Source organism: Anopheles funestus, chromosome 2RL (genome assembly GCF_943734845.2).
Source record: "Anopheles funestus chromosome 2RL, idAnoFuneDA-416_04, whole genome shotgun sequence".
In the NCBI taxonomy this organism is placed as follows: Eukaryota; Metazoa; Arthropoda; class Insecta; order Diptera; family Culicidae; genus Anopheles; species Anopheles funestus.
This window is the reverse complement of record NC_064598.1, coordinates 1,098,807-1,110,951: the sequence shown is the minus strand read 5'-3', so window position 1 is coordinate 1,110,951 and position 12,145 is coordinate 1,098,807. Positions and strand designations below refer to the sequence as shown.

The window sequence follows — 12,145 nt, the reverse complement described above, 5'->3', positions numbered from 1 at the left end:
TACCTTCTCTTTACAGGTCTGCCATCACAGTAATCGACGAAAGCCTGTGTTAATCGAAGATCGATTTTATAGTGGCAAATTTTCACAGCACGACAGGCACGCGCCTCGTTGGTCCAGAAATATTGTACGATTAGAAGTGTGATTTCATTTAATTCTAGTGGAAACTGTGCAAATACTACTCTGAATCACAGGTAAGTTAAGTGTAATTTGTTAAATTAACTGGTTCATTGTTTCCGGGGGCGCAATTCCGTTTTGAAAAAGTGTAATGTAGTGACTCAACGCCGGAAGAAGAGCAAGATGCGAAAAAGAAGAAAATGTAGCCGCGCGATGAAATGCGATGTGTTTCGTTAAATCCCCAAGTGGTTTTGACATTTTTCGTTGAAAACTATGGACGATTTCGATGTTAAATTTGTAAACTCTCGTTAGCAGTGATTCTTGCAATTTGATGCATCAGAAGGTTACAGAACTAATTCTAATTGTTCTAATTGTTGGTATAATTTATAGAGTTTATTGTTATCGCATAGAGTACTTACATTAATACGTACGTTTAACTCAACGCAAAAAAACGCTGTAAATTTGATGCTTGATGAAAAGTACGTAGTTGTGAGTAACTACGTTGCATTATTATTGCTGTTTTAGCGCTGATCCGATGGCTCGTAAATAACTTTAAAATATACCAAAAGTGCGGCGAAGTCGCATTCGGTACATTTCTGTAAATAATTTAAGATTTTAAGTATCGCGTAGAAATGTAATCTATGACATATATTGAACGCGAATTGAATTGTTTGCGAATACCTATTAGTGCTTTTGCGTTCGTGTTATTATTCACGCCATACCTGCTAGCATTAATTTTTGCTGCTCTTTCATGGTCTACTCATTTTATGTGTAACCATGGTTTTGTTTGGCGCTCCCACGTTTATTCTTCCTTCCACGGTGGTTTCACATGTGTGTAATGATAGTTATATTTGTTTTCTCTTTGCAGGAGACGTGAGAACGGCAGAGAGCAACGGACGTTTGTCCACTGCTTGATGTGCAGTGAAGGAGTCAGCTGTTGTGTACCGGTGAAGGATTAGCAGCAGCGAGGCTAAATAGTGTGGCCTACTGTTGCTGTAGGCGGCTAACCACTGTTTTGGCATTATCTACGCATCGTTCTCGTGTCGTATCTGGTGTTGCCCTGGTGTTTGTTGTAGTGACAACTGTACAGTCATGGAGCAGACGTCGGCAGTCGAGAGCCGGGCGAAGCAGATCGAGAAAGAATATCTCTCCAGCCTAGCTGACCTGAATGTCAACAGCAAACCGTTGATAAACATGTTGACCATACTGGCCGAGGAAAACCTCGAGTATGCCCAGATCATCGTGAACGCGGTGGAAAAGCACCTAACAAAGGTTAAACAATTTATGTCGATACTTACCATTCTATTATCTACAGCTAAATGTTCACATTTGACCACCGGTTCGTGGTGTTCGAAAAAAAGCGAATCGCTTCCGGTAGTTAATCGGTTAAAAGTAGTCAAAGATGTGAGAAGTTGAAACAGAACAAAAGCTAGAGAAAGAATACTCGAGTGGCATGTTAAGTCAGATGCAACGTTTGTGAAACATTGCGTAATGTGAGGAAATTGCACTGCCGAAGTGATATACATATGTGATAAAATGTAGTGATTGTAGAATATGTGCAAGTGAATGAAGATCTGATATCAGATGTAAATTAGTTTATGGAAATGACGTGGAACGTTACCAAGACATCGTAAACTTACATACCTCGATAATTTCCAATTTGTTTTCCTTGCTTGCTTGCACGATTACTTTGTCCTATACCGTACGCAGATTTGTTTAAAATTAATAATCATACCGAAAGCGATTCCGCGTATTGTTTCGTGAGCAATCGATACGGACTGCCATCATTCTGTACTCATTCTACGTACGCTACGTACCTAGACGCAGGCAATGTAGATCATAGATCGAAGGTATTATAACGTGCATAGAATGAGCACTTAATTGCTCATTGCTAAATCCCAGAACAATTGATAACCAGAATATTGAAAAATTATTGATCTGCGAGAGTATTTAATAAGAACAATGCAGCAGCGAGATGCAATCTTAGGCACACTACCCATAATGTTTCACTTATGTTCCAATCTGATTCCCCAAATGCCATTCTTGTCTCTCTTCTGTGACATTCCTGTAAATTAGTTGCTCCTATAACTTTTACGAATCTCGTATGGTAACAAATATTTTAGCTACGTATACTACAAACGAATCCAAAGCTGCAGATTAGTTTTGGGCCACGGGTCATTTATTTAGTACAAGAAGTAGCTTATTAAAATGAAAACATTAAAAGGAATTATACAGCATAGAATACGGTTTTGAGTTAAAGACTATTTATAGATTAATCCATGCAGTTGCAAACGATTATAAACCACAAGAAGAGTAAAGCTTAAACAATAATGTTGGAAATAACGACACACGGTCTGCAATAATTCCGCAATCGAAATAAATCGTACAAAATTCATAATTCGTTAAATGCATCCATTTCACAGCAAGAAAACTGTATTGACGGTATTCTGTCAAACGAAAGTTCATTAGAAATGAGCATACCCACAAATGGCCTTTTGCCATCATGCAGACCCCCAAATTATGTTTATATGAACTACAACAAAATGATAGCGGAAAATCATAAACAGAGTTCAATTCCCACATCTAGTATACAAGGAACGCATGAGACGAGGTGGCCAAGCCCAAAGTTCAAAGAAAAGTACACATTTAATGACTATTGAACAATAAATCATTCTGAAGCGAACTATCTTTTAATTCCCTGCGATGTAATAACGAAACGTTATTGACTGAACTTGTTCAGTTTTATTTTGTTATGTTATTTTTTAGTATTATTATTTTTAACTTTTGCAACTTCTTGAGGACTGTGGAATATGCTATTCTATTGATGGAAGGAATACAGACAAACCGCATGATGAATAGGATTAATAGATATTATTACACGTCTGTAAAATGGTAACAAGTCTCATCAATTATACCAAGCAATATTTGAGATTTCAATCTTTCCTGAATTGTCAGATGGCTTTTTAAGGCTTTATCTTTGTTTCACATTCTTATTTATAATGCATACAAAAGTAAGATGCATCTGCAATTAGAGTTTTCGTTATAGCATTACCATCAATAATTTCAATATCTTATTTGTCATGTATGTTTTGTACGACATCGGAGAATAGAATAGCGCTGTTTGGAAAACGGCATTTTACGACTATCGCATATATAACTTGTTGATAGTAAAAATTGTAGTTTACTTCTGCATATTACAAATATTACAAACAACGGCCATGTTTTGGTTTCGGTGTAATTGTCCCATTTTTAATTGATGGACAATTTGCAAGTAATTGTTTTTCATTTTACACTCGGTCGTCAGAGACGAATGGAATGTTAGAATCGCAAGTTTAAAAGTATTCGTTAAACACCATCCATATCATCATCTCCACGTGTTTTGTCGATAGTCTGTTTTAAGAAGAGAAAAAGTTTAAGTTTCCCCAGAATGCAATCACCACATCTTCCGTTATAACGTACATTGATTTTAATATAGGTTGCACCTGATGTAAAACTGCCAATACTTTACCTAGTTGATTCCATCGTTAAGAATGTGGGCAAGCAGTATCAGACGCTCTTCAGTCAGGTCATTGTAAATATGTTTTGTGGAGTGTTTCAAACGGTATGTAAAGGAGCGCAACAGTGGCATTTTTGCACGGTGAAAGTAATAATATCGATCGTATTGATTATTCGTTTCAGGTCAATGAAAAGATTCGTGAAAAAATGTTCAGCTTGAGACAAACTTGGAACGATGTATTTCAACAATCCAAGCTCTACACACTGGATGTGAAAATCAACTCGATTGATCCTGGGTGGCCAATTACGGCGCAATTAAAACCAAAGGCATCGTCCATTCACTTGAATCCTATGTTCCTGAAAGGAAATGTAAGTTCTTCAGTGTAAAGAAAATTTTTATGCAAGATGTTATAATTTAATTTCAATTTATTTTACTAGCAGGAACCTACACTAGCAATGCAACAAAAATTAAGGGACAAACAGCGCGAGCTGCTCCAACTACAAGCCCGAAAGCTGGAACTAGAATTACTCACGACGAAGAAGCGCATTCTAGAACAGGAAAAACAATTAAGCATTCAAGCGGAAAGCGTTGCTAAAGATGTAAGAAATTTGAAAATATAGAATATCCGTATATCTCAAATGGTGTTATAAAATAAAATACTAATGGTATGGTATTGTTTCTAATTTCAGCCGTCGGCAGAGTTGGTAAAACCTTTGGAAGGCGTAGGTGGCCCTGCGTCTCTGCTTCCTGCTTCGGGAGGAGTTGTTTCAACAACTGTTCCTCCACCGGGGGTTATGCCGAAAAGTCGCATTGCTCCTGTTCCACAAGGCATGATAAATATGGTGAAGACGCGCGATCCGCGCCTGGCGAAACAACAAGCTACGACCCCGCTCGGTGGCACAACCTTAACATCGGCTGGAAGCGTCAATAATCCCCACACAGCTCTGGGGCCGTTATCGATTCCACCGCCCACTTTTGTCAGTAGCATGATGGATTCTTCAAATCATAGTATTTCGGGATCGAAACAATCATCGGTACTTGGTAAGGATCAGCTCAGTGGGAGGAATCGTCGAACCGAAAATGTCCTGGGAGATAGTGCAAGCACTGTCTCTCTGTTGGAGGAAGCAGGAGCTGGTGCCCGTAGCAAAAAACAAATATCATCTTCTACCAGCAGCACCAGCTCGTCTTCGCACAAATCACGCCGCGATAACGATGCGAAGCGCAGAAAGGATCGAAAAGAACAGGCTTCGTCATCATCGTCTGGTAGCAGCAGATCTTCAGCTAAAGGCAAGTCGTCTTCAACCAGTCGTTCCGGTGGTAGCGCTACAGAAAAACGGAAACAGTGCTCGCATAGCACCAGCGATGGTTCACCACATGGCAGGAAATCACCTCATTCGCCTGGCAAAAAGAAACCTTCGGAAAAATCCACATCCTCGCACCACTCGCATAACGACAGTCCAAAGGGAGCAGGAAAATCGCGTACGGAAACCAAAAACTCTCCGGACACGTTTGCCTCTAGTAGCAAATCATCTCATCAAGCACGAAACAATAATCTCGATAGTAAGAAGCATCAACACACCACGGACGAGTATCCATCAGTTGCTGGTTCGAACAGTGCCAGCTGCGAGAGCCAGAGCGTTGATTTTCGTTTTGCTGGTACTCTAAAACGGATCAAGATTGATGAGCCGGTTCCTGAAATTCATTCCGTTTCGGAGGATACGGACGATACGATTATGACGATGATGGGGCAAAAAGCGTCGGAAGTACAAAGTAAGAGCGACATTCACATTATCCTATTATCTACTATCCCATCCGGTATCATTGTGTTGATTTTCGGTAAACGCTACAGTTCTTCATTGCCAACGATAATTGAAATGTTCGTTAATGCATTACAAATAAGATCAGGGGTGGGCTGAATATAATACCAGTGAATAAGGTTGTAATTTAAAGGGAATTATTACTCTACTGCGAGAGAAAAAGAGCAATCGCAAAGTATAGTAATATACATAAAGTAAGAAGTGTTTGCTGCTGATGGCTTCTGGTATAACTGCTAAGTAGCGCTATCGGTTGAAGGAGTCTGATCTGAACTGATGGATTCTTCTTGGCGTTATAGACACTATCAAGCGAAAAGGCACAGCTTGTTGCAAAATAAAAACAAAATCGATCGATGCTCGAAATCCCTGCAATCTAAGGGATGAATAGTGTTCCGCCCCGGTATTTTTCGATGTCGCTGTAGCAATTAAAGTTCTTCTCGTCGTTGTATTCGTTGTGATTAATCTGCTCTTTGCCAGTTTGTTCTAGTTCGATTAGCGCGATGTTCATAGTAAATACTCCAGTTCAATTTTTGAGGATTCCATGGACATTCAACTCTAGTGTTCAGTTTCATTTAACGAGTTTAATAAAACCCGAAAGCAGCAGCAGCTATTGCAGAAAGAAAAATGACGACCGCGAAAAAAAACTGGATGTCCCGTCCCTTGTCAGAAATGCCGGCGTGAGACAAGCCATATTTAATCATACAATTTATTACAGATAATAGTGCAACAGACGACGAAGAAGCTCTTTCGGCTATGATCGCCAAAGATATCGATTTACGAGCAATTCCTCTTCAGTTGATTACGCCGAAACATACGGCGGAACGTGATTTATCTCTAAATGGGCCAAAGAATGATGCATGTGGGTCTGGCTCATCGAAGGAATCTCCATCGAAGCGATCTGAGGAAATGGAAGACGCAGATGGTTCCTCCAGCGGAAAGAAGCGAACCAGTACTACCAATTACGAGGAACCCAACGCTAAAAAGAGCAAAGCTGAAATAATAGATGCGTAAGTATTATGTTCAAGAACACTTGTATCTAAAGGATATTTTCTATTAACGCTATTTTTCTTCACTTATTAGATTGTTTGGTAACGAAGACGTAGACCTCCGACAGTTGCCGATTGGAGATACATTGCTGATCTCAGGAGATGAACAGGAACTGGATTTCTCAAAGGTAATAGCACTCAAAAATTTAATTGAATTCAATATAGGTAATTTTGTAACATTATTGTACAGATGGAAAACGTGGTTGATCAGTCTAGATCTCCACTTTCGGAGAAAACCAATAGCAACCATGCGGCAAAGCTTACAGATATGAACAAACACCATGAAAAGGACAAGCTTGGCAGGCCTCTGTTGTACAATAAATTACCTGGTATGTATCGTCAACAAAAGTTCACCATGTAAAATTGAATTGCATTCATAGTTGCTGTACCTTTATCACATTCCGCAGATGATCCTATTGAACGCCGACGATCGATCAATTCTCTTGCCAAACCAGAAGACATAGATCATCGGTTTCAACATCAAAATATGTTCAACCACGATGCTACAGAGGATGACGACAATTCGATGGATAGCATGAATGCGAATATCAAAACCATTATCTCGCAAGCCCAGGAGCAGATGGAAAAGGGTGAAATCACGCTAGATCAGTACAATATTCTGATGAAGCAGGTGTTTCAGCTAAACGAGACTCAGAAGATTCGACAAGCACAGCGCATAGAGTCAGTAAAGCGCCATGATCAAACGATTATTCGAATTGATGATAATGCGTCGATGAGCGGCGACGATGATGTGATCGTAACGTCCGTCACGGTACCGACGCCTGGCGTATCGGGCATGCGTATGAACGAGCAAAAAGATGGCTCCATCGGCAATGTAAACGATTTTCGTGGAAAAATTCATCCTATCGACGGAAAACCACCGCTAGGCAAAGCATTCGAAGTAGTACCATTTGCTGGCATTGGTATTCCTCCGACATCCATCCCGCCTCCCGATATTCGGGCACAACGAGGTAATCTTGAGAAGTGTAATTTGTCATTTCGAACATCATGTAATTTCAAACCATTTCCACAGATCCACGGCGAATACGTGAATCGAAATGGAATCGTGTAGAGCCTGTTCCTGGACCAGCCTGGGCTAATCGTCCTGGTGGTGTTGGGCCGGTCGTCGGTGGACCGATGGTAGTGCCTCCTATGGTAGCTAGTGGGATTCGGCCCGGCATGGTCGTACCGAGCCCTTGGGAGCAGGCACCGTTCCAGTTGATGACCGACGGCATGCCCCGATTTCCGACACCTCCGGGGCCTCTTCCACTTGGCGTACTCGGTGGCGTACCTCCAAACGGAATGGCAATGATGAATCCGGCGCTGCCTAAGATGAATGATTGCGTTCGCACGATAAACATCGACGGTATCCAAAGGGAGATACGCTTTTACGAGGAAATTGCCGTCATCTTTATTAACTGGGACGAACCAAAGGAGATTGGATTTCAGAAGGGTGCACGCATGGTGGTTGTGGATGATAGGGAAACGTTTGAGCTAGGCTTCAATGAACCATACAAATCGGTTAGCATTGAGAATAAAGTCTATCAGATGCGTTTGGGTGCCCCCACGAGGGAGCTTTATATCGATGATTCCTGGTATGAATGCTACTTCGGCGATAAGCCTTCGACGATTACGTTGGATGGAAAGCCGCGGGTGTTTAAGATCGCTGGTCCAGCACCCCAGGTGAAAATCGGCGAGAGCCGCAAAGATCTTGTAGCTGGGAAAATTAACATGATTGTTGATGCGAAATACATGATACCGGTATTTCTCGACTGCAAAATGCAAATGTTTGAGGTGTACGGCGTAATGCATCGCCTTCAGTTTGCGGATTTTCTGTTAACGGTATTAATAGACGAGCAACCCTTCCCGGTTGATTATGGCGGTTTGCCGATGCTGGTGCGGTCGCGAGAGCGGGATTACTACATCCGATTCACAGCCCTACCCAACGGCTTGGTACCGGGTAGGGTGTACATCCGCGACATGATACGCACACCACTGTACCGCGATCTGCGCACCCCACCGAAGGATCCCGGCGCTCTGTCACCACCGATACCACTTAATCCACCGTTCGCCCCTCCGACGGCAGCACTCCCCGCCTTATCTGCTTCCGGGCCACCGGGAATAGGTTTCGGAGCAATGAATAACATTCCGCCCGCAATTGGTCCGCCGCACCATAAGAGTGTGACCGCAGCGAACTCGACCTCGACTGGGCTTGACTATCTTGCAAACTTAATGCCCTCGATGGCGATGCAAGCTGGTGCAACCGGCAAAAATGCTCCTGGGTATCGGATAGAAGCGGACGAGAAAACAGCCGTCCCTGGAGGAGCGGGCATTGGAGCAACGGCAGCAAGCACCACGCAACAACCAAATACTTCAACGACCGGTTTACCATTGCCACTGCTGACCAACATAAACGTAGAGGAATTATATAAAAAGATTGTAGCGGCCGGCATTATCACGAAGAAGGCCACCAGTAGTTCGCCAACTCCTCCGCAATCGGGTGATGGTGGTGGATCTTCTGTAGTAGAAAAGGACTCGAAAGACGCGGCCACTAAATCCAAAGAAAAGGATAAATCACCCATTCCAGAAATAGAGCCAGTGCTGCTCGATAAACCAGACACGCTCAAGAAACGCCAAACGGCTATTGTGTACCAGCTCTTTTCTGGAATGCAGTGCAGCAGTTGCGGTGTACGGTTCCCCCCGGAGCAGACCATGAAGTACAGCCAACATCTGGATTGGCACTTCCGGCAGAATCGACGCGACCGGGACTCGGCGCGGAAGGCACACTCACGCAAATGGTACTACGATGTGTCGGACTGGATTCAGTACGAGGAGATCGAAGACTTGGAAGAGCGCGAGAAGAATTGGTTCGAAACTCAGCAGACTGATCAGGGCGACCTGAAAAAGGGTGGTAGTGCTGGTGGGGGTGGAGGATTGAGCAGCAGCGCTATCGATGGCGACGAATTCATGTCGCACGATGACTCACCTCAGCCGAGCTGCCCGGCCGGATCGGATGAAAGTGACCGGCAATGTCACATGTGCCACGATATGTTCGAACACTTCTACAGCGAGGAAACGGAAGAGTGGCATCTTAAGAATGCGATCCGAATCGAAGGAAGCACGTACCATCCGCTGTGTTACGAGGACTACAAGGCATCGTTGACGATGTCCGAGTCCACGCTGGGCAATGGGACGCTTGGTGTGTCTTTAGATGAGAGCCAGAAGACTGATGAAATGATGGACACGAGTGAAGGAGTTGCGGACGGAGAAGGTAACGCGGCCAACGGTAAATCGGACGAAGGGAAATCGAGAACTAGCAAAACAGGTAAGCCAGTTCATCGACTTGACGAAAACAAATCCAGCTAAGTTTAGGTGGTACATTTGTTAATAAAAAAACTAATTCTAACTTTACTCAAGGTAACGAAATGGAAGACGACGATGACGACGATGACGTGATCGTGTTACCTACTGTGGAGCCCGTCGTGGAAGAAATTCTCGACGATGACGGCGATGAACAGCCGAATGGAGAGAACGAAGCCGAAGGCGGTGGTGCAGCTGAAGATAGACTTGAAGAACCGGCGGTCGCGTCAGGAAATGTTAAATCACCTCGACAGCCAGAGTTCCAAGAACGCCAAATAGATGAGGATCTCTTCATACAGGAACCCAACATTGAGGTGACAGATTTGGATGAGATAGAGGACAAGCCGGTCGATGAGTTGTCAGGTGATGGCGGAGAAGCAAATGACGGCCAAGGAGAAAGTGGTGTTAACTCTCTGTCATCGTTACTGCGCGTTAAGATAAAGCAGGAACCGAAGGAGGAAGACGAGGCAGACGAAGAAGATGCTCTGTTCGAGGACGTTGGTACGATCGAGTCCAGCTTGATTGAAGTAGATGAACCATCTCCGATAACCAACAACGCAGCAGAAGAGGGTAAGTTACTTGTTGATTGAAGATAACCATCTAAAAGTACATTACGGTCTATCGATTGCGTCTGGGTGGGTGTTGCGGGGGTTTTCGTTGCGCGAAATATCCTTGAAATTTGGCATAACATTCGTATAGTAAGTGTAACATTATTTTATGCAAACCGTGTTTTCTCAGAACTGTGCGACGATGTTCAAGTTGAAAGCATTCCATCGCCATCCGAATCGTCCAACCAAATGGGCCTGCTGGTACAACCGAAGGCATCGCTTGACGGCAACGTGGAGCTGCAGGATGCACCGCAGTCGGCCACGGTCGTGCCGAACAAAATCAAAATCAACATCACAAAGACGAAAGCCCAGCAGCAGGCAACTAGCGGTCATAATCATGGATTGATGTCGTCCAACGATGGTGAAACTGCCGACGCTAACAACGGTGTAAATGTAAATAATTTTAATGACGATAGCCAAGGAATCGGTCAGGACAGTGGTGGCACGCATCAGGACCACGGTGATAACGCGCTCGAGCAGGATGGTGTCGGCAGTTGGGAAGAGAGGCACGAAAAAAACGGTTCGGAACAGTCCAATAATAAAGAAACGTCGACGATCATGGCGACGGCTGCAGCGGATGCTGCTGAGGTTACGTTCGAAGAAACAACTGATGTTGCGTATGAGCTAAAGGAGCGCCTAAAGGGCATCGATTGGAACAGACAGCCACGGGTAACCAGTGGTCTCGAAGCGTCCGGCCTCTGTTCGATCATGTAAATAGCAAAAACTGTGACGCATATGTGGAATCATATCTGTGGCCGCGTTCGCTAATGTCACGAATCATTGATTTCCATCACATCCATCACATGTGGCCACAATAGGTGCGTTCTTCACAACAGGGTGGTATTTTTTCACTAATTCCTAAGCGATTTTTGTTACTATTTTGCATTGGTGGCAGGCGTCAAAAGTAATTGATCCTGGAGTTATTGGGAATGACGAAACACCGCGCGGCAACCGGTACGCTTTGTGTGGCTTGTTGACTAATAGGTTTATTAGGATTTTGTAATTAGCATTTAGTATAATTCGTTTACCGAAGGAATAGTATGATTGTTTGTGGGTTTTGGGATTGGCCGTACAATGCCCATAATTGAGCATCAGCACATCAAGAGGAATATGTAACGCTAGTCATGTACACATTCGCAAAAGGTGGGATATAAAATGCAACATGAAAACGATTAGATGAAACACAAACCAGAGTGGATTTTGGAGAGTAATGGGACACACTTTTTTGGCACGGTAGTCCCATCAGATCACACATGATGATCGTAAGTTAATTTCCATCTTTCTTCAGTTTACATATTTAGTACTTGTATAACGTAATTCAAATGAACTCTGTTGCATAGATTGAATTGTATTTGCTAGTTTCGCACTAATGGTTTCGAGATACTGGGACCCGGCAGTACGGTGAAAAAATGGCTATTTTTTTTCTTTCACAGGATTCTTAATCACGAGTAGGAATTATAGAGTGCTTTTGTACGCAAGGGACTGCAACGATCTACACGGGTTAGTTTCTCATAGCGTTGGTGGGCTTGTTGGAATGTGAAGATTGTGCGAACGTCGTCGTTATCCGACCGGATAGAATATGAAATCAATAAAAACAAGTGAATTGCAGTCACAAGAAGCAAAAAGGAAAATATTCCTTGCGTAGAATCGTCTATTAATACTAATATACATCTATACATATGTGCAAACGGGCCACCATATGGGCGG

At 43.2% G+C, this 12,145-nt stretch overlaps 1 protein-coding gene across 2 annotated transcripts; it reads left to right on the top strand.

Annotated features, from left to right (window-relative positions):
• Positions 1 to 48: 48 nt before the first annotated feature.
• Positions 49 to 12,069, top strand: LOC125762019 (uncharacterized). 2 transcript variants are annotated; one of them, XM_049423681.1, is made up of 13 exons: positions 49 to 191; positions 983 to 1,386; positions 3,590 to 3,715; positions 3,793 to 3,978; positions 4,051 to 4,209; positions 4,300 to 5,380; positions 6,140 to 6,431; positions 6,505 to 6,598; positions 6,661 to 6,799; positions 6,878 to 7,441; positions 7,504 to 9,795; positions 9,888 to 10,400; positions 10,569 to 12,069. In XM_049423681.1, the coding sequence occupies exons 2-13, from the start codon at positions 1,207 to 1,209 to the stop codon at positions 11,150 to 11,152; spliced, it is 6,210 nt and encodes a 2,069-aa protein (XP_049279638.1). In that variant the 5' UTR covers positions 49 to 191; positions 983 to 1,206; the 3' UTR covers positions 11,153 to 12,069. The 2 variants fall into 2 exon arrangements, with proteins under 2 accessions (XP_049279638.1, XP_049279637.1); XM_049423680.1 differs by having other exon boundaries at positions 4,048 to 4,209.
• Positions 12,070 to 12,145: the final 76 nt, after the last annotated feature.

Excerpts from the sequence above, each read along its gene's own strand:
- LOC125762019 (XM_049423680.1), top strand. The coding sequence starts at position 1,207 with ATGGAGCAGACGTCGGCAGTCGAGAGCCGGGCGAAGCAGATCGAGAAA. Across the intron at positions 1,387-3,589 it reads TGGAAAAGCACCTAACAAAG|GTTGCACCTGATGTAAAACT; the intron begins GTTAAACAATTT and ends ATTTTAATATAG. Across the intron at positions 3,979-4,047 it reads CTATGTTCCTGAAAGGAAAT|CAGGAACCTACACTAGCAAT; the intron begins GTAAGTTCTTCA and ends TTATTTTACTAG.